Raw genomic sequence first — 21,271 nt, 5'->3', positions numbered from 1 at the left:
CTGCAGAGTTCAGGGGAGTTTGATTTTGGTCCAGGTCTATCTTTATTCAGGGAGGAAGAGGAATACAAATCAAAGGTACTGCCAATTTTATTCTGTTCCTTGGCTACCAATGGATGTTCTATAACTGATAGTACAACAGTCCTGGATGTTAAGTACATCCCTTTATGGTGCAATTAGTTTCTACTTATCTAAGGAGTAAGATCAATGATGCAATAAAGAAACCATGTTTTAATCAATACAGAAATAATTCTCAGGGTCAATCCTTGGCCCATAATATCTTCTTTTAATTATTTTTTCACTTGTGTTCTTACATCAGCTAGTAATGCAGTACTTTTCATAATGTCAGCCCTACATCGATACATACACGCTATTATTCTCCCTCTCACTCCTACTGTCCTCTTAATCTCTTTTCCCTCCCAACGTGCAGCTTCTTTCATCTTGCTACCTGACTGACCTTAGTTTACCATCTGTAAAGAAAGTCTAAAAATATTTCTCTTTTTTTTTTTGCTGGCATGCTACAAGATCGCTGGATGGTAGGACCCATATATAAAATGCCATATTTTCTATGTCTTTATATTAAACTTGCAAACCTGTAGATTGTGGGTTTAAAACAAAAAGAACTCCCCCCCCCCCACAAATGCTCAACCTTAATTTTAACTGATCCTAAAAAGTAGACAAAAACCCTTTAAATAAACCAGTTTTTCCTGATGACTTACATCAACTTCTTGAAAAACAAATCTATTTGTCTACATTTGGGTTTTTTTTCTGAACACAAAGGTAACAAAAATCACCTTGTGGATCATCATTACTGGAAACCAAACCACCATGAAAACCTCTCTTTTCATGCAGATGAACTGTGTAATGCAATAAGCGTAAACAAACTTAGTATATCTAAAACTGGATGTTTATTATCTACAATAGGAACTGGGAGACTTTATAAAGCAAAGTAACCATGGTTTTATGTTATGTGCTTTGGACAGATCAAGGCAACTGTCTTCGTAGATAAAGATTCAATTGCTTCAGAAACAGAATAAACTGCAAAAAAATAGTTTGCTATGGCATCGTCGCCTTAACAATTACTTCCAATTTCTTTCATAAAGCCCTAACACAACACCCATAGATTTTACTGGAAAAGAAACCTTTTCTGATTGTTTTTAATAGGAATCAGGCTCTCCATTTTAACAGAAAATCCTGATAACTCAGTTATTATTAAAAAAAATTGAAATATACAGACATGCAGCACCATCTACTGGATTAATGTGTCTGTCAAACGTTTATATGTGTATGTTCAGAATATATTTGCACAGGCAGAAGGTGAGAAAAAGCTGTACTCACCAAAGCTTATTATAGTGATTTATTTAGTCATCATCAGGCCTGAGATAAAGCCATAGGCATGGAATTTCCAAGAAAATCTGGAAATAATGGTCAGTGATATTTTCAAAGTACTCTATAAACATTATACATGAACACCGCATTAAGACACAACTATTAATGTTGCAAATCAGGCATTCAAAACTGAAAGGGAAAAAAAAAGCAGGCAACCTTACTCTTGGCTGCCGTGTTAAAATGTTTTTTAATTACAGGATGGCATACCATCTCTTTCCACTAGTCCCCTGCTCCATAGTGATGTGGCTCGATTGCTTTTAGCCCCTGAGCTGGTTTGGGCATCTACCACAGTACATGGCATAGACATACCTTGCATATGCAAAGCGTAGGTAAAATTGCTTTCAGTAATGGCTGGGAATACTGACCACTTCTGCTGGTCAGATCACAGGGTCTGAAGTCAGGCACCCAGACACTGAAGAACACGCCTGTAATCTCTTACCTATGAAAAGGTTTGGGTGAAACAATCTGCCCAGCTTCACATCAGACCACAATGGCAGAGGCAAGGACAGAAATTCTGTCCTGGAAAACTGAATGAACTGCCCTAATCACAAGATCACTCTTCACCTTCCTGCAATCCCGTCCCACTCACAAAACGCCTTTCAATTTATGCAATAAACCAGATGGATCTTTTGCAGGTAACATCTTCCTTCACTAACAGTGCTGCTCCAACCCCAGCTCTACAATAGGTTAATCCCACAAAATCAGAGAGAGATTCAGTGGGAAAATTGTATGCAATCATATAATTAAAGACTATACCACACTGCTCATGCACAAAGAAGCTTTCGCAATAAGAGTGCAATACAAGGACTGATGTACTGGAAATTTCACAGTTCCAAAAAGAAATTTCATTCCAAGTCAAAAAGTATGGTCAGATATAGGAATTTTTCCCTGGGAGGGAAATTAGGGTAGAAAATGGAATTTTTCAAATATTTCCAGTCCCACCTCACTAGGCTTCCAGGCCAACAGACTGCCCCAAACTGGGGGAGGGGAAAGGCCCAGTTCTATAGTAGCATCCTTCTTCCCAATCCATAGGTCCTTTAGGAGTTACCAAATATACAGGACAGTTAGTTTTCTTTCTACAGCAGCTGTTGCAGTAAACTCAGCTCTTCGGTCCCAGCTGGAGCATGCTCACTGGGGACCGAATCTACAGCAAATTTAGCTGCTAATATCTAAGAAATCTCTACTGAGCATGTGCAAACTGCAGTTGTTCATAAACGTATGGCTTGGCCAAATTTTCTATGAACAGCAAAAGCCAGATCCCTAACAAATAGTCCTGTCACATATAACTCCCTGCCCCAAAGCAAAAAGGAGCTATGTTTTTGTGTTTAGTTGTTGTTGTTGTTGTTTTAAAGAAATAAAGTGCCAGAAATTTTAAGATGAATGGAACAAAATATTTCCCTTTTCTTGTTTTGTGGAAACACCTGACCCATTTTGGCTGAGGTTGAAATACAAAATTACACACCTAGCCTCAAGACATCACAAAGCATGAGTCAGGCCCCCCCCAAAAGAAGATGAAAAGATTGTACAGTGGGTTTTTTAATCTTTCTTCTGTCTGATGAGCCTCTCCTACTTATTCCCAGCGTATGTGTGTAATGAGGATGTACTGAACAAGTGGTTCTGCGGTGCTGAAGGACTTTCCCCCCACACATCTGCTTTGTCCCCGGCCCAGCAACTACTGGCGATTCTCCCCTCACTGCCAATTCAATCCTGCTGTGTTAATCCAGCAAGGCCTACGCTCTTTTATTCTGTTTCTACACCAACTTTGCCTCCTACATCAATGCTAATTCCACATCTACCTCATGTCACTCTAGCTCTGCCTCCAACCCCATTCAGCCCATCAGCTCACCTCCCAGCCCACCAATCCCACCCCACTCAGGATTTCTTTGTCAGCCTTGTCTCGAGTCCTCTCAGTTCTCCATCACCATCACCCACATCTAGCTTGGCGGTAACAAGGTCCCTTTCTCTCCGCTCTAGATTGGGTTTGCACGGATGCAAATGGAGGGACACAAGAGCCTTCTGCTCCGAGGAAGGGTCCTTGTACGAAGAGCGCGGGCCTGCTGAACGCAACGGCAGATCGAGTTGGCGGGCAGCCCCGATTGCTCAACTTACCCTGCAGAAAATGACCAGCAAGGCAAGGCCTTGACAGGGCAGGAGCTTCCCGCGTTTGGGCGTGACCAGCTCCAGCCCTGGCCCAAATGCTGGAATCAGGAGGAGTTCACAGCAGTTGGCACTAGATGAGGCTGAGGCTGAGGCCGGCCGTTCAGCCCCAAGAGCCGGCAACGTCACCAGTCCCTGAAGGCAAAGTCTTGTCGCAACAACCCCGACAGCAGGCTGCGAGTCTGCCACTTGCATCAGCCAGAAGTGCGCGGTTTGGGGAGAAGACATCACACAACCAGCTGAGGCTTCGACAGCCGGGAGGGCGGCAGAATAACTGTGCGCACGTGTATGTATGTGGCTGTGCGGTGTGGTGTGTGTCTATGTGGGTGTGGGGTGTATACGTGGGTGAGTGTCTCTGTGGGCGTGGTCTACGTATACATGGGTGTGTGCGTGTCCAAGCCAGACACGCCCCCGAGCCGCAGGCAGCCGCTGGTGGCGGTGAAACCGGGGGCGGGGCCGGGGGCGGCGCTGTGTGGACACACCTCCCCCAACCCCGCGCCGCACCCTGCAGGGGAGGGGGCGGGGCCGGAAGTGCAGCTCCTCCCGCCGACTTCCGGTTCGGGCGGTAACCAGGGGCGCCCGTTGCCAGGGCGCCGCGGACGCGGGGGGGAGGGGCGGGGCCGGGGCCGGGGCTCCCCGCAGGCCGCAGCCATGAGCGGCGCCGCGAGCGAAAGCGGCTCGTCCGCCTCCGTGCTGGCCGAGCTGGACTGGGACGATGGGTTCGCCATCCCCGTGGCCAACGCCGGGAACCAGGCGCTGGAGGACGAAGTGAGAGCCGGGCCGGGCCGGGCCGGACCCCGCATCCTGGCACGTGGGCTCCTCGGCCCCGGCGTTTGGCAGCGGGCGGCGCTGCCTCTTCGCCGCGGGGCGGGGCGGGGCGGGGAGCGGAGCCCGGGGGCACCTCCCCGGCAGGTGCGGTGCGGTGGGGCTGCGCCCGTGCTCCCGCTGGGGACAAGCGGGTTTCCCGCTCCCCGTGGGTCGGACGTTGCTGTCTTTGGGGTCGGGAGGGAATTTGACCCCCATCAGATGGGTTTTTGGGGGGGAGGGGTTGCCTTCCTCTGTAGCAGGCGCGTGGCCCTGGCCCGGCCCCTCTGGGCGCACGAGCACCCTCCCCAGAAGCAGGCGGGCGGGCGGCTGTTGGGTCAGGTGGGGTCAGGTCTCCCCCTCACCCTAGGGCAGGGTGGGTCTGTGTTGGGCCAGGTTGACACCGTGTAGCGGATGTTTTGGACAGGGGTGATCCTGCCTCAGGATCTGGATGAGCTCTGGAGGCCCCTTCCAGCCGGACGGCTGCACGACGGTGTGATTTTTACAGTACTGCCTCCCTCGCGCCCTTTGGCATCGCGTTCACGCGCTTGGCAGCAGACGGGCGCTGGGCTCGGTCTCTATTTGACTAAAACAAACTGTTTGCAGCTGCAGAAGATGTGGAAGGAAAAGGCCAACCTGCAGAACCAGCTGACCGACTTGGAGGAGCGCCGGGAAGCAATGACCTCGCATTTGAAAAACGTCAGGCAGGAGTTCAACTTCACCCAGGTAAATGGGCGCTGCTGCTGGATCCGTCCTGCCGGGTGGAAATCCTCCCTCGTTTCATTCGTCTGTTTTGTCCAAATCACCGTCACCGTTTGTGAAAGGTCTCGTAACCCAATCGTCCAGGACTTGGCCAGGAAATTAGGACGGCCACATCTGCGATGTCTTGTTTAATGGCCTTTAAAAAAGATAGCAGAATACGTCCACGTGTACAGTAGGAAGCTTGAAGGAGCAGACTTAGCTGTCTGTGAGGACTCGCAGGGCCAATGGCTAGATGTGTGTGGTCCAAGAAACAGAAGTTTACTTCAATACAACACGTTTGTGCTGATCAAAAACAGCTAACTGTAAAATGCTAAAGAAGCCTTAGATCTGGGGTTTGAAAGTGGGGGAAAAAAAGCTAAGTTTCTGTTTATACTCTAAGACATCTGGCTAAGACAGGCCCAAATCTTCAGGTCAGCGTAGAGGTGCTTTGCAGAATATGTGTAGCTGTGATCTCCACAGTTGCACTGCATTAGGGATTGTTGTTTCATGACAAGCCACAATATAAACCAAACATAATTTTTATAGGTTACTGTTGCACTCGGAAGACACAGATGTGAATTGATATAAGATAACCAATAATTAAATAAAAAAGTTCTTTTCCGCAGAGTTCATATAAATAAATGCTATAACTTTCCAACAGGACCAGAAGTCAGGAAAACTGGGAGCTCCTTCTGAAGTGACTTAAAAAAAACTTATGTCAAGAATAATTGCACTGATCTCAGTGGAATTACTGACTACATTATTATTGGTCAGTTCAAAATCAGACTTGTGGACTCTCGTTTCCTAGCCTGCCACCTAGTATTTCTGTGTTCTTGGGCAAAACATTAACCCTTCCATTCAATTATTTTTCCCATCTGAAACATTTAATACTATTTATACACCATATGACTGCTTACAGATGTAACCCCCATCCCCACCCCCAAAAAACCAAACAAAACCAAGCCGGCACAAGTTCAGCACATATCCAGAAGAGGCATTGCATTAGTTGAACCCAGCTCGCCCAAAATCTATATAGATTGGGTCCTTTGGTGGGGCTCTATTGGCCCTTCTATCTAATAGGTGATTTAATTTAATTAAATAAGTGCCAAAAAGCCCCACTGAAGTGTCCAATCTATACAGACACTGTGGAACCGGGTCCAACCGACACACTGCTTCTTCCAGTACAGCGTATTTTGGGTGGATTTTTTTTACGTGTCTGGCAGCAGCCTATGTGAAAACACTTGAAAAGACTTCATTGAAAGTCACTAAGCACAGAATTTCTATTCTAATATTATAAAAGCCTTTGTCTGTCTGCCTGTCCATAATGCTTTATTCACACTCTGATTGGTTCTCTGAAACAACCAATTAGAGTGCTCCAGCAGCATTCTGGACAGGCGGCAGTGGCGATGTGCCGCTATGATGGCAGGGATGGAGCAGGGGAACAAGGCCAGTGCTGCTGGCCTTGCCCCTCCCCTTGGCTCTGCTCCCTGGAGGCAGCGGCAACAGAGCAGGGAGGCAAGTCCCCAGACCAGAAGAGGGGTGTGGGGAGCAGGCCCAGCTCTGGCCCTGAAGTGGCAGGGGGTGATGGGGGGGGGGAGGGTCAGAATTGGGCCCAGTGCCAGCCCTGAAGCGGCAGGCTGGGTGGGGGGGAGAAGTGGGCCCGACCCCAAAGCGGCAGGGGGTGGGGCTGGACATGGGCCTGTGTCCCTGCCGCCCCTGCCATTGTTATGGACAATTTGCTAGTTCTTACATAATAAAGGGCTTCATCTTTCTGTCTGTCCATAACACTCTTGGAGCACTCTGATTGGTTACTGAAACAACCAATCAGAGTGGAGCGCTGCCACGACAGCAGGTTCAGAGGTGGTAGTGAGGCCAGCGGTGCTGGAGGTGGCGTGGGATGCTGGCAGGGGGGAATGGAGAGGACGGCAGGGCAAGCTTCCCCCCCGCACCCCCACTCCTGGGAGGTGACGGCAGCAGCGTGGGGTGGTGGCGCTCTGTCCCTGCCTACCCCCCACATCATTCTTGACGGGTAATTGGCAGGTAGTAGTATATTTTACCAGTACCTCACTCTCTGATGACATTTTAGCAGCTTCATAATGTTATTCCAACTACATGAATCTGTAGAACTCTATCTGATAAGAACACAGCTTGGCCCCCTGGGGTCGCCATGATGATTTCCCTTCTCTATTATGGATGACAGCCTCATTCGAAAGGCAAAAACTGATTTTCATCCCTACTTCTGGAGAACCTTCAGAGCAGTACTGAGTACCATTTGGTATATGGCTAAGAATCTATGCCTAGTTTCTCCAAAATCACTAGGCAATTTGGAGGGGACTCCATTTTGAGTTGGAACACCTCAAGGAGGTCCAGTTTTCATAGCTCAGAACTTTCTGAAGACTACCCCCACTTTAAGAGACACAAAGTTGTGCCCCACAAATTGCTAGTTTGAAAATTCAGACCTGTAACTTCAAATGAATTCCTGAGATAAACTCAAATAATGAATCTGTGATGCATCCCAGGTGATGGGCTCTGAGAGGTTCATAGAAGGCTTTTCTGCAGCTGAACAACCTCTCAGTTTTAATGTGTTAGATGGCAAATTTTAATTAGCCATCAAAATGGAGAACACCATGTGCTCTCTTCTCCCTTAAGAGCAAGGCTCCTAGTAGGTAAGAGATTAGGTATTGTACAGGGAAAAATATATTAAAGCAATTTTGCCAGACAAAGAGAGGCACCCAGCTGGCATGTGGCAGCATCAGTGTCTAATCCATCTCTCATCTCAAAACAATAACATACTCTCTGTTGCTGCGCTTCCTGAATCAGAGAGAGCTGGGTGATGAAGATACTTACTTTGAATATAATTATTTTTAGGCTTGTTTGGTTCTGAACTGCAGAATAGTGGAATAATGGATTCTGTGTATTGGGTGAAGTATTCTTAATCACTTGAGGTAGAGAGAGTTGATCTGTATATACAGAGAATAACGCAGCACACTAGATTTTTATTTTAATTTCATATCTTATGGTCCAAATGCTAGTCAAGTCAGTGGCTAGCCAGTTTGAGTTTATACCAGTGGAATTAGAGTTTTTAAAACCTCGGTACCGTATTTTGTTTGTTTTATAACACTCCTATGTGCAAATTCCATAATTTGTATTTGCTTTGAGTTCTTATTTTGGTTTAAATAGTAAAAATGCTAAAAGTCTGTTATCTACCCCATGCAAAATTTTAAACAGTATTATTCTTTAGTCACTTTACAGAGCCAGGGAGAATGAAATTGAAACTGAAAAGCACTTTAAAGCCCTTGCTGAGAGAGAACTTGGACGTCTCAAAAGTGAGATTCAACGGCTGGAAAATGAGATGATTTCCTTAAGAGAAAAGAAAAATAATCAAGAAGTAAGATTTTAAGAGTTTTATAATACAGACATTGCCGATTTATCTCTCAGTAGTTTTCTTGCTTTCATTTGTTGTTTCTTTAGACAAATGGAGTTACCAGACACTAATTTTAAGAACAGTTCGCCTTAATGGAGCCATGACATTTATGATATTCCACAAATATTTAGAACTCAGTCCTTCAGGCCTTGCTCAGGAACATGCTAGGAGTGTTTGTCTCATTAAACCTGGTCCATTACTGGGCTTAAAACTTAAGATGTAATTGTAGCGTTTTTACATTCATTTGGGAATAATTCTTCTAGCCTGTTTTTGGTTGCAGGGACCTTATCTGTGAGTGTGAAGTAAAGCCTTCTTGTAGCACAGCTCAGAGGCAGCTACTACTATCAAGTAACCAGGGTACCGTGGCATTTTACAGACAAATAAAATAACAAGTCCTTGCCCTAATGAGTGTGCTCCAGAGGTTGGACAGGAGAGAGAGAGAAAATTAAAGAATAAATCCACTGAGATGCCTGCTTCCCATCTCCAAGAAGTCTGTGGGAATGAGGCCACTGAGCACCTAAAAAAACCCCCTACCAAACAAAGGCTGAGAACTGGGGTTCAGACAGAGATAAATAACGACAGTGAGACAGATATGCTAAATGCTATAAATGCATACAGATACACCACTACATTGTTAGTTTGTCTAGGTATTTCTCTTATATTTTAAATGCCCCTATCCTTGTACTTTAAAGGATGAGCATGGTTTCAAATACATTTTTGTTTTGTCTTCTGTACACAAATAGTAATTGTGGCAGTTAAGAAATGCACTATAAAAGAAATAAATGTATCGTTCTCTTCTTTTCTTCATACTATTATGTTTTTTACTTTAAGCTGGCTTTCTTCTTTCTCCTTTCTTTTGTTAAATTTCTGTCTCTCTCAACAGCCAAAACAACTGAGATCCTCCTCCTCCTCCTGGCTGTACACTTGAGGCTGTATTCTGCTACACACTCACATTATGGCGTCATTTGGGATCGCTTGTAGAGCATTATTCATTGTACGGAAGGGTATCAGACTCTACCCCTTGGATTGTGAGGGGTGAATTGCATTGGATGAATTTCTTACCCAGTGTGCATTAACTTCACATATTAGGCATCATATTGCAAAGCTTTACTTACCTCAGTTTAAGATAATTTATTGCTGTGCTTTCTTTTTAACACCCAGACATAAAGTGGCATTGTTCAAGCTGAAGATATTTGCCATAGGAAAGAAACTGATCTGCCCAACAGTACTGTCAGAGACCTTTAAATTCCTAGATTCCAACAGTGTGAATTGTCTGCTTTAATTTCTGTGCTCAGCATATTATTAATTACAGAACTTTTATTTCAAATGTTATTAGAATAACATATTCAAAACCACTCAAAAGTTGGAAGCCTTAAGATGCCAGATGAACTGGGATCATCAAGCTTTAGAGGCTTGGTTAGAGGAATCAGCTCGTAAAGACAATGATGCAGTCACCATCCAGAAGTATGCCCAACAAGATGATGGGAAATTAAGGGTATGTAGATCTAACAAAACATTTTAGTAAAGCTATAATTATTTTTTAACGAAAGAAGAAGCCATTTATAGCATCTTGTCGTGCCATCATAAATTAATGTAACTATATGTGAAACTCATGTTAAAGGTTCAATACGTAAGTTTTTTGTAAGGGGTTAACCTGCATATTTTGAAACTAACTAGAGTGTATTTGTTTTGATGGATTAATGTTAAATTTTTATTTTTTTCACGTATAGCAAAAAAGTAGACTAATATTTAATTATGGCTAATTATCATAAGAAAACTGCAGTCAGTTTCAAGCAGAACCTCTAACTGAATTTAACAGGGAGCTAACCCTCAAAATCCATGCCATGACATGACCCTCTTGAAAAAAAAGTATAATTACTTTAGATGTTCCAAATGGAATAATTGCTTAATATCTTGAAGGATGAAATAAGCAACTATTATAAAACTGACAGGAACGATGAAACCCTGTCATTAAATATAAACTAGACTCATTAAGCAATAGGTGCAAAATTCATAAAGGTTGCCTAAAGTAGAATGTTCACTTAGAAAAAAATCTTTTGATTAAACTTAAACATTCTTTTCACAGTGTTCAAATAAAAAATTAATTAATCACCATCTGTTCTGAATGAAACACTTAACCCAGACACCTTAGCTTGCAGAAGTAGTCACAATGATCTTTGATATCACATTGATAGCACACAAAATAATGAGTATATAGGATCCTTGCAAAAGCAAATGCTTGCAAGAGCGAGCCCTTCGCTTTTTATGGATCTTGAACAATACAGACCAGAGGCTCAGGGACTTCCTATTTAACCGAGGCAAAGCTTTGTATTTGTTTATAATTCAATATCTTAGTGTTTACATCATTTCATTTCAGGTGCTGACTCTACAGATAGAAAAGTTGACCATGGAAACTAATCAGAAACGCAAAAATCTTGATAACGAGCTTACAGAAACCTTAACTGCTCAGGTGTGTACATAAAGCAAGTGGAAACTTAGTCCACCCTATGTGGGGCATTTACATCAATGTTAACTAGGCTCCATTTTTTAACAGATTGAGCTAGACAAGATAGCTGAAGATTTTCGCAGAGTTCACCACGAGAGGCAAGAACTTATCAGACAGTGGGAAAGTACGATAGAGCAGATGCAGAAAAGAGATCAAGAGATAGATCACTTTGCTTTGGTATGGCTATTGATCAGAATTTGATTTGCATAAAAATTGGGCCTGACCTTGCAACAATGCAACCAACAGGAGTTTTACTGTTGACTGAAATCAGAAAAGAATTGGATAATTAATTTTAAGACTTCCAGTTTTGCTCATTGTTCCTCTTTATTTTTAATAAGTTCTTTCAAACTTGACAAGTATTGCAGAAGATCCCCTAGGTAAATGTTCTTAGATTTAAGGGATGTCTGTCTAGTTCAGGGGCAGGCAAAATACAGCCTGCGGGCCAGATCTGACTCTAACTGATTGGCTCTGGCCTGTGGGCAGGTGTCTGCCAATTGATTGCATCCAGCCTGTGGTGCTCCACATGGGACCAAGCCCTGCACACTCCCACCTGGGGCAGCCCATGCCATGTTCCTGCCTGCCAGTGCATACAGCAAGGCTGCTCTCAGTGTGGCCACAGCCCCCTAGTACTGCTTAGCTCCTCCTCCTCCCCCCAACTCCTGGTGGCTCCTCCTCCTCCTGCCCCTGGGCAGGGGGCAGCACGGGGGAGCTGTAGGGATACATGCCAGGCACCACGTGCTCAGCCAGGCCAGGGGGAAGCTCCACCTGGGTGTTTCATGCACTAGCATGTGGGGCTCCAGCTCCTGGCTACCTTCCACCCACTCAGCTGCCTACAGGTGGGCGGGTAGAGTGAGTGGAAGGCAGCTGGGAGCTGGAGGCTAAACAATACTTGGGTGGCCGCAGCTGCACTAGGAGCAGCCCCACTGAGAAGCTCTGTGCACTGGCCAGGGAGGGCAGGAACACAGCCCGGTCTGCCCCAGGGGGAGCAAGTGCAGCTGGGTGAAAAACTACACCTGCACCTTCACCACCTGGGCAAGCTCTGCTGCATGCGTCCCCTGCACACCCCCTCCCCCCACCTCTGGCCGGCTCCCAGGACCTAGCACATGAGCAGCACCCCCCCCATCCCCCCCCCACACCCTCACACCCACAATATCCAAAAGTAAGACTTTATTTTGAGCAATTATGCAAATCACCTCCATATACACCACTCAAAACAAATCAGGACAAAAAAAATTTTTTTTAATAAAATTAAAATTTGTTATAGTAGATGTTTAATTTTTAGTATACGATTTTTTTTTTATCTGTAATTTGTTAAAAAGATATCTTCTGAAATATTTTATATGTACATCCCTCAAGAGCTCACCAAAATGCGTTAAGTGGCCTTTCAGTCAAAATCATTGCCCGCCCCAGTCGAGGTAAATAAGGTACCTGTCAAGCTAAAGGATACTGATTAGCTCCACTATATGAATGACCTTCGGTTTCCTGATCCAGCAGAGTCTGGCATGCCTTACATCTTACAAGTAACCATCTCTCTGTCCCATTCCAGCAGCAACATTAGATGTAACTCATTTTCCTAGGAGCATAAGGATAGTAGGCTATGATGTAGGGAAACTGAAGCCCTAGAGAATGATTGGAAAGGGAAACTGAGCATGGTAAATTTTTTAATTTCTGATCGAGCGACGATTTGTGGTCTCACTTGCAGATGTCTGTCAGTGGGAACATATCTGAGTGCAGGAATTGTCCTTAAGCACATCCTGTAAACATAAATCAAGTGTAGTATTCTTGTAAGCCCTTCTCAAAATCTGGCTTTGAATATCTGTTTACACATTAGTAATAGCTTCTAGTCTTTGTTCATCTCCGTCCTCGATGTCTTATATCAGGGATCAGCAACCTTTTAGGATCAGTGAGCTGAAACAAAACAGCTCGGGCTGAGGGTGACTGCCACTTGTGACCCAACCTCCACTGTTGCACCCTCTGCCACGTATTTTTCCCCCCCACATTGCCACTAGAAACCACCATGCCCACAGCCCAGTTACTGCTGAATGGCCACTGCTGTCCCAGCTCTGTGGGCTGAATAAAAATCCTTTGGGCTGGATCTGGCCTACAGGCCATAGGTTGCCGAGACCCTGTCCTACAGATTTATGCTTCTGTGATTGGAAATACATTTACAGGGAAAGGGAGATACAAATAATAGACGAAATAAAAAGTTCATCATGTAAAGAATTTGAAATGTGCATAGAAATATTTATGATCATGGGTACAGAAGTGAAACTCAGAAGTTTTCAAAATCTTGTCTGATGCTTTTTTGGAAAAAAATTGTAATAGTTACATCTGAAAGAAGCTACTGAACAAAATCTTAGCTCTGTTATGCCTACATTGGGAGGCATTCCAGTTCCCTCAGCTGGCCACAGTCTGTGGAGGAAAAACAGTCTGAGTCATACCAGAAATGCAACACTTAACATTATAAGAGAAAAAAGGCAAAGGAGGAATAATATGAAATGTGAATTAATTTTTGGCAGCTGGCTTAACTCAAACTGTGTGTGTGATGATGCGTGATCATTGAAGGCCAGGATCTGCCACCCCTCTGCACATACTTACAGCAAGCAGCTCAATTGCTTTTTTTTTTTTCCGTAGGGGAAGGGGGGAGAAACAAAGCAATCCATTTTGATTCTGATCGTAGATCAGATCAGCTGCTTGAGATTGTTTTTATACACATCTCAAAGGACTACAAATTACTTGCTGTATACTTGGTTCCATCAATATCTGATCTCTTGCTGGGAATCCTTCTTGAAAAATACCAAAACTATTCTTTTCTAAAACCTCCAGTGCAAATACCTTAATAGACCTTGGTTGTCATTTATTTTTGCTGTTATAGTAACGGTCTCCTTTTTGGTCTCTCGACCCCTCCTAGTCTGTATAAAATGGTGTTTATGTAGTCCTTTTCCTTTTTGTGTCACTTGACCCAATTTTACAAAGTTTACAATGTCACATAAGATTTTTCATTGTGAGAGAAATCACTGAAGTATTGATATTTTAAGTTAGGTCAGTGAAATGAGAGATGCATTAAAGTTAATTTAATGGTGACAGGATACCTTGTCTGCCTGATGCTTAATTTAAATGTATTTCTGTTTTCTTAATTATATTCTGGTGATAGTAAAGAAAGAAAATAGTAAAAAGTATTCTGGCAGTCTTGCTATACCTGTTTTATCTGTTTACATCAGATTACAATTTTTAAATTTACCTAAGGGGTTTTTTTTTAATTATTATTCTGCTAGTTATTAGCAGAGACAAGACAGGATATCCGAAAGAAAGAAGATGCGATTAAAGAGAAGATCCGTTTTTTGGCAAATGAGACAGGAAATAATATAGAGTATGAAAAGAAAATTGCTGCTACTGATCGGCAAGCTGCCAAGCTCCGAATTGAGTACCAAAATCAGGACGCTAATCGAGTTCAGCTCCAGGATGAGGTAAACCTGCCAGTTTCAGACCAAATAAACAGAAACATGTCTAACTTTCACTTAAAATGAAAAAAATCTGACAAAGAGAGAAAAAAGTATTCCGTCTTCTCATGCATTTTTCTGGTACATCCCTTATGTTGGAACAATGTTTGCCACTATCAGGACAGCAACGTATACTGGAATGTGAATCCTGACCTCGAGACTTTGGCTATGGTAGCACAACAGAAGAGGATCATATAGTTGAAAAAAAAAAGGGATTTTTTTTTTTTTTTTTTACTTGACTGTCTTCATATGGCTGGCACATATGCAAGGAGCTCTCTTCGTTGTGTAGGCACCACTGCTAAAGGGAATAGGGCCACACTCCTGTCGCCACAAACCTAGATCCACCCATGATACCAATTATTGGATCTACAAGAGCCCTCATGCTCACATTGAGCCTCACAAAATTAACAAAGCTCTCTGCAGATTTAGGAGTTCACTGACATGTGCTATGCCAAGAGAGAGCCTTTAGCTGTTTCCCCATTTGTCCTGTTTTCTTGGTAATTAAAAATGTTTTAAGCCACATATGCAATTGGCATAGTCAGTTTATTAACATTATTGGCTATGTTAACTTGCACCAGTTGCGAATCTGGAATATATTTATTTTCCATTTAGTGAAAATACAGTTTTTAATGTCTAGAATAAACTTGGTGTTGTAGAAACAGAGATGTGTTAGCAATATTAACAAACCTTTTGAAGTTTCTGATCAGGCAGTAAAAGTTGGTTTGTTTCTGTATTTGTATTGCTGAGTAGTAAGTAGGACTTCTGAAAATTGCTTAGTTAGAATGTACTACAGTATGCTAGAGTACAAAACAGAATAAGCGACTCTTATTTAACTAATTATTAGCTGGATACTTTAAAAACCACAGTGGACAGGACCGCTTCTGATTTAGAATCTATGAGAACACGAGTAACCAACCTGAAAAAAGAAATTCAGGAAAAAAACATCAGGTAAGAATGATAAGCTCTTAATTTTTTTTAAGAATGCAATATAATCAGACCTTTGATCAAATAATTCCTAACAAGGAGCCTTACATTATTTTGGTTTCACAGCTGGACCATTCTAGATACTCTGGATTATACAGCCTTCAGATGCTCAATATAATTCCTAGCTCTGGAGAAAAAGTTCTGGTTTGGGCCCTGGCTATCATAATTTGTAAATTAAATAAAAAGTGATGCTAATGGACAGTATCCAATACAGTTAGCTACGTGTATGAATACAAATACATACTCCATGGTTACTTCCCTTTTATTTAAATGAATATGAGACAGTACTTCGGTTAGACTTCTCAGTCAGTTGTATTAAAGAGTGTTGAGTAGTGTGTTATGTGCGCCTCTCATTTTAACTCTTTATACCATGTAACTTTGTTTAGGCTAAGCCTTGTTAAAGATCAGAATATGAATCTTTCAAATAAACTGAAGTTTGTGACTGAGAAGACACTGAGTTTAGAAGAGAAAGCTTTTAGGATGGAAGAAATTCTGAAAGAAGAAGAGAGAAATGTGAAGGTAAAGACTCCTAACACTACTTGAAAATGAGAATTAATATAGACTTTATACATGTGTCTGGGGCAATCATTTGTGTGGATTAAAATATAATAAGATGGCCTGCCTCAGGTTTTGTTTTTTTTTAAGTAAACAGGAATCCATTTGGTTGTATTTGGATGGAAAATGTTTAAGAAAAGCCTCATTGTCACAAGAGGTAATTAGGGTTGTTGGTTGTAGCCATGTTGCTCTAAGGACACAGCCAGATGAGGTTCTTTGGGTAGATGTGATAATATTTTATTAGACTAACAAACTAGTTGGAAAAATGGTTCTTTGCAAGCTTCCAGGCACAAACACCCTTTTTCAGGCATAGGGGTTTACAAGAGGTAATTGCATTTTGCAGAGCTTTATTATTTCAAAATGTTAGATTTGTGCCTAGAAGCGGAACCAAGAATTTGGCAGTTGTTTGTGATATGAAATTAAGTTCTCTGCCCAGCTCTACTGGGAGCCCTTACTTCTAGGCAGTCTGTCCTGGTGGGCTGGTCCAAAGCTTAGGAGTCTGGTGTTCCAGGCACTCAGCTTTCTAGCAGCATATCATGTGGACTTCCAGGCAACCAGGAGCCAGGAAGGAGGGTTTCCAGGCGGGCAGGCAGCTGAGCAGAATTCTGCTAAACCTACCTGATGTCCTTTAGAATTTCAACAAAATTGATGCCCTTCAGCAAATTCTGCTAAAATTCTCAAATTTTTCAAACCACTCTCTACCTGTTACATTCTGGCTGTCAAAATACACCTGATACTACAAAAAACTCTAATCCCTTTTGTAAGATTGGGCGCTATTAAATGATTACTATGGTTCGTCTAAAAAATGAGTGCAGTTCAGTGGTAACTACAGGCCTATACTTGGCTAGTAGCTTGCATGCACTCAGTAAATGTGGATATTTCTCTGAAATCGTACATACAAAAACACGTTATAAATGGAGGATCATCATTATTACAACATAGCAAAATGTCAGTATATTATGATCTTTTAATATTGATCTAGGATCTTTTACAGTCTCCAGAACTGTGATCATGGTTGCAGACTGCTCAGTAAATGCAGCATTGTAACAGCTGTCATCCAGACTTTCCCAAAGTTGAGAAGAAACTTCAACCTTTTTTCTAATTGGCAAATAATTCCTTTCAAATGAGTGAATATTGAGTATCTGACTGATGTTGGCTTAGAGAGTATTGGGTTCTCTAAAGCTTTTCTTGTCATGAGTGTAAGCTGACTGCACTACACAAAAGTGGAAGAGCAGGTGTTCCCAAACAAGTGACAATAAAACTAGGCCACACATTTTGTTTCCGCCACTTATCTTCCCTCTATCTGAATTAATTTTCAAGCAATAGCTGTGTACAGTACTGCCCTTGTGATTGGTTTGGGTGCTCTTTTACAAACCTAGTAACTTTCTAGCACATTAACTATGCACTTTTAAACCGTACTTTGAATGTAAGTATAGAAATTAGAAAAATTACGCCTTTGTTGCTTATGAAGGGTTTTAAAGCAAACCCTGTAACTTAAGAAAATTCAGTATTACAGAGAATGTGAATACAAGATGGGATGATAGAACATTTCTGCGAATTTAAAACCAAAATTGTTTTCCTCTATATTTGTTACTAGAATGGCTAAATTGTTGCCAGGTGTTCTTTACTTACATATGTGGCAGGTAACCTAAGATGACACTGAGTTTGGCAGCTTTACAGCCTGAGGGTCATATTTTAATGAGGATGAACTGTTCTTGAAGAAAGTCTGTAATGTATTAGTCAGAAGTATGCCTTCCATCACCATTCGATAAGCCTGTCTATTTGCTGCATCTATTAATTTACTGTGAAAATACATAAAAGAATAATGTAGATAAAAATCCCACTTGCCAAGTTCCTCAAAGACTTCAACCACACTATGACAAAATACTGTTGCAGGAGTGAATCTTATTTAATACCAATTTGTGTAATTCGAGGACATCTTTTGGAAGCAGTTTGGTTTAAGTCAAGTCACATGGAAATATAAAAGCCTTAGTTACTAAGGACCAGATTCTGATCCCATTTTATCTGACAGTAGTTTTGCCATCTTTGCTATTAATTCTAAAAGTTGCTCCAAACTGGAAACATTGATATAAAAAATAAAAACAAGTATTAAAAATAACTTTAAACCCCCCTCACTGCCTCTGTTAAGACGTAGCTTAAAACCCATTGAAGATATTAAACACAATAGAAAGAATTTGGAAAGACTTTGGATCAGGTCCTTCCTTGCTCCCCCCTCCCTTGAGCTCAGGGCTTTTTTTTTCCCTGTAGGAATTATTCCAGATGTAAAAAAAAAAAAAAAAAAAAAAAAATCTTTCAACCCAGCTTCCTGCCCACAAGTCATTTCTCAGGTCATGGATAGGTATTACATTTGTAGCAGTAAGCGCACCCTTATGGTACTGCAAAAAAGGAAGTATACAGCTGTTCAACTACTAAAAGCGTGGTGAAACCGCCACAGTCTTACCTCTTTCAAATTGGACCTTTGTGGCATCGCTTTTTCCAGCACTATGGTTAACACCTACCTGTAACTGTCACATACAGTGTTATAGGACGTGGCTTGGTCCTCCAGCATCCCCAAAGACTTTGCTCCTTGTCCCTTACCCATGGCTCCAGCGATTCTGTCCGTGACTCGCACCAAACTTTACTGACCAAGGGAAGTGGAGCTAAGTCGATGACATGATCAACTTGCTGCTTGGCACTTTTTTGGTGAACAAGACTAGAATCCTTCCCAATCCATGTGGAATCTAGTTTCAAACTGTTCCCAGAGTACTGGAAGAAGGCCTATGCTGTTTAACATCTTCATCAATGATGTGGACATTGGTGTCAGAAGCGGACTGGCCAAGTTTGCCGATGACACCAAACTCTGGGGTAAAGCATCCACACCTGAGGACAGGAGGGCGATCCAGGCAGATCTTGACAGGCTCAGGAAATGGGCAGATGAGAACCTGATGGTGTTCAACACCAAAAAATGCAAGGTTCTCCACCTTGGGAGGAAAAACCTGCAGCATGCTTATAGGCTCGGCAGTGCTACGCTGGTTAGCACTACAGATGAAAGGGACTTAGGGGTCAGGATTGACCACAAGATGAACATGAACCTTCAATGTGATGCTGCAGCTAGTAAAGCGAGCAAAATGCTGGCTTGCATCCGTAGATGCTTCTCAGGCAAATCCCAGGACATCATTCTCCCATTGTACTCGGCCTTGGTGAGGCTGCAGCTGGAGTACTGCATCCAGTTTTGGGCTCCACAATTCAAAAAGGATGTGGAGAAGCTTGAGAGAGTCCAGGGGAGAGCCACACGCATGATCAGAGGTCAGGAAAACAGACCATATGATGAGAGGCTGAGAGCCATGGGACTCTTTAGCCTGGAACTTCTTTACTGTCCGAGCCCCCAAGGTTTGGAATAGACTGCTGCCGGAGGTGGTTCAAGCACCTACTTTGAACACCTTCAAGACACACTTGGATGCTTATCTTGCTGGGATCCTATGGTTCTTGCTGACTTTCTGCCCCTGGGGCAGGGGGCTGGACTCGATGATCCCCTGGGGTCCCTTCCAGCCTGAACGTCTATGAAATCTACTGCCCAATTTGAGTCTACTCTGGAGATAGTTTTGCTGATTCTCCAAACTGAAATAAGCTGGGAGCTTCACTTGAATCCAGTTCTGTGCCTCCAAATGGTGATGGCAACAGCAGCATGCTTCTGCATACCAATGCCCTGTTTCTCAAGAGTGGGAGGCAGTTTGGTGGCTTTCTCCTAGCACATCCTGAAATTCTAGTGCCACTGCTTCTTGTCTCGGGTCCTCAGGATGATTCATTCTCACCAGTCAGTGCTTTGGGCTACATGCATTGGAGTGCCAGAACATGGTCTGTAAATGGTCCCTGAGCACCCCCAACTCCATGGTGTCCAGGATGGCATCAGCCGGGTAGCTGCTGGCTGGCATGCTAAAAGGGAACAAGGCTGGCACATGCATGACCAGGGCTTCAGTCATGTGCATATGGACATGTATGGTACTGTGCACTAGCCTGCACAGGAACTAAACAAGCTTGCTGAAGAAGTGTTGGCAGGTCTTGAGTCTCTGCTGACAGGAGTTATGGCACATGTGTGACCTGCTGGCATGGCTGGATCTGGAGCTACAGGGCACACAATGGCAGGGATCCATTTTGGGTGGGGAATGCAACTGATAACTCTTTGGGAATGGAAATGGCCCAAGCAGACCATGGCTGTACACTCCCATTGCTAAATGGGGAGAGGGGAGTCCCTGCGTGGGCATGGTACCTGGATGGACAGGACAGCTGATTAGTGCTGTTCCCCTCCACTTGGTTGTCTTCAGTAATCTCCAGAGATGGGAGCCCCTGGAAAGCATGCTGGGATCTCTGGTGGCCCCCTGGCTGCAGAGCACCAGCAGTATATGCCACGTCCATGCTTTGCTGTGCTCTTCTGGATGATTGGGCACTTAACAACTGTATGCACATTTCATATTACATTGTCATGCTGCTGCAAATTTCCCATGAATTTTTCAAATAAACATCTGTTCCTACCTGAGTGTCACTAACTGTTGTGGGCAAGATGAATTTGAATTTACATTCCAACAGATAAAAATCCTTTTGTTTTTTTCTTCCAATATTTTATTAACGTTAAAATTAAGTACATCTTTTGCAAAGGACTTGTAGTATACAGCAGAGTGGTTAAGATGCTTCATTATGAATCCAGGGAGCCTTGTTCCAGGCTCATGCTAAAGGCTGCCCCTCCCCAGTCAAGCCAGCTGTAAATGGACACCCAGTCCTTTGGCCTAGGGATGCCAAGTTGCTAATCATGTTGAGCTACATCACTTTCTGGTGTGCTCCATAATGTGCCTAAACCACACTTGCCCAACATACCACAAAGACCTGGGATGAACCTTGGATCCACTACAATCAATGACTGAGACTCTTAAATGTAATCTAGGCAGACAAGGTTCTTTGGGTAAATGTGACATCTTTTTTTTAGACCAACTAAATAGTTGGAAAAAATGGGTTTTTTTACAAGCTTTTGGGGACAAACACCCTCATCCAGACATAACAAGAATCTGCTGGTGCTTATGTACTCTTCTTGGTGGAAAAGAAGCTTAAACCAACATGTAAAATGCAGGTCTGTGAAAATGAAAATACATGGCAGAGAAGATCAGAGGGGCTAGGTTAACAGGTGCGAGACAGGTAGGTGAAGTGGGGGGAAGAGAGGACTGT

General features: G+C 43.1%; 1 protein-coding gene across 1 annotated transcript in view; it reads left to right on the top strand.

The window, feature by feature from the left end:
• The first annotated feature begins 4,156 nt into the window (after positions 1–4,156).
• The window catches only part of CCDC39 (coiled-coil domain containing 39), a 37,183-nt gene continuing 20,068 nt past the window's right edge, over positions 4,157–21,271 (top strand). Inside the window, exons 1-9 of the mRNA XM_006266928.4 lie at positions 4,157–4,311; positions 4,954–5,073; positions 8,330–8,476; positions 9,849–10,007; positions 10,890–10,982; positions 11,067–11,195; positions 14,294–14,485; positions 15,363–15,466; positions 15,889–16,021. Of these exons, the coding sequence (XP_006266990.2) occupies positions 4,195–4,311; positions 4,954–5,073; positions 8,330–8,476; positions 9,849–10,007; positions 10,890–10,982; positions 11,067–11,195; positions 14,294–14,485; positions 15,363–15,466; positions 15,889–16,021 (1,194 nt within the window). The 5' untranslated portion in view covers positions 4,157–4,194. The remainder of the gene's footprint in view (positions 4,312–4,953; positions 5,074–8,329; positions 8,477–9,848; positions 10,008–10,889; positions 10,983–11,066; positions 11,196–14,293; positions 14,486–15,362; positions 15,467–15,888; positions 16,022–21,271) is intronic.

This window comes from Alligator mississippiensis, chromosome 7, assembly GCF_030867095.1.
Source record: "Alligator mississippiensis isolate rAllMis1 chromosome 7, rAllMis1, whole genome shotgun sequence".
In the NCBI taxonomy this organism is placed as follows: Eukaryota; Metazoa; Chordata; order Crocodylia; family Alligatoridae; genus Alligator; species Alligator mississippiensis.
This window is presented reverse-complemented; position numbering and strand designations above follow the sequence as displayed.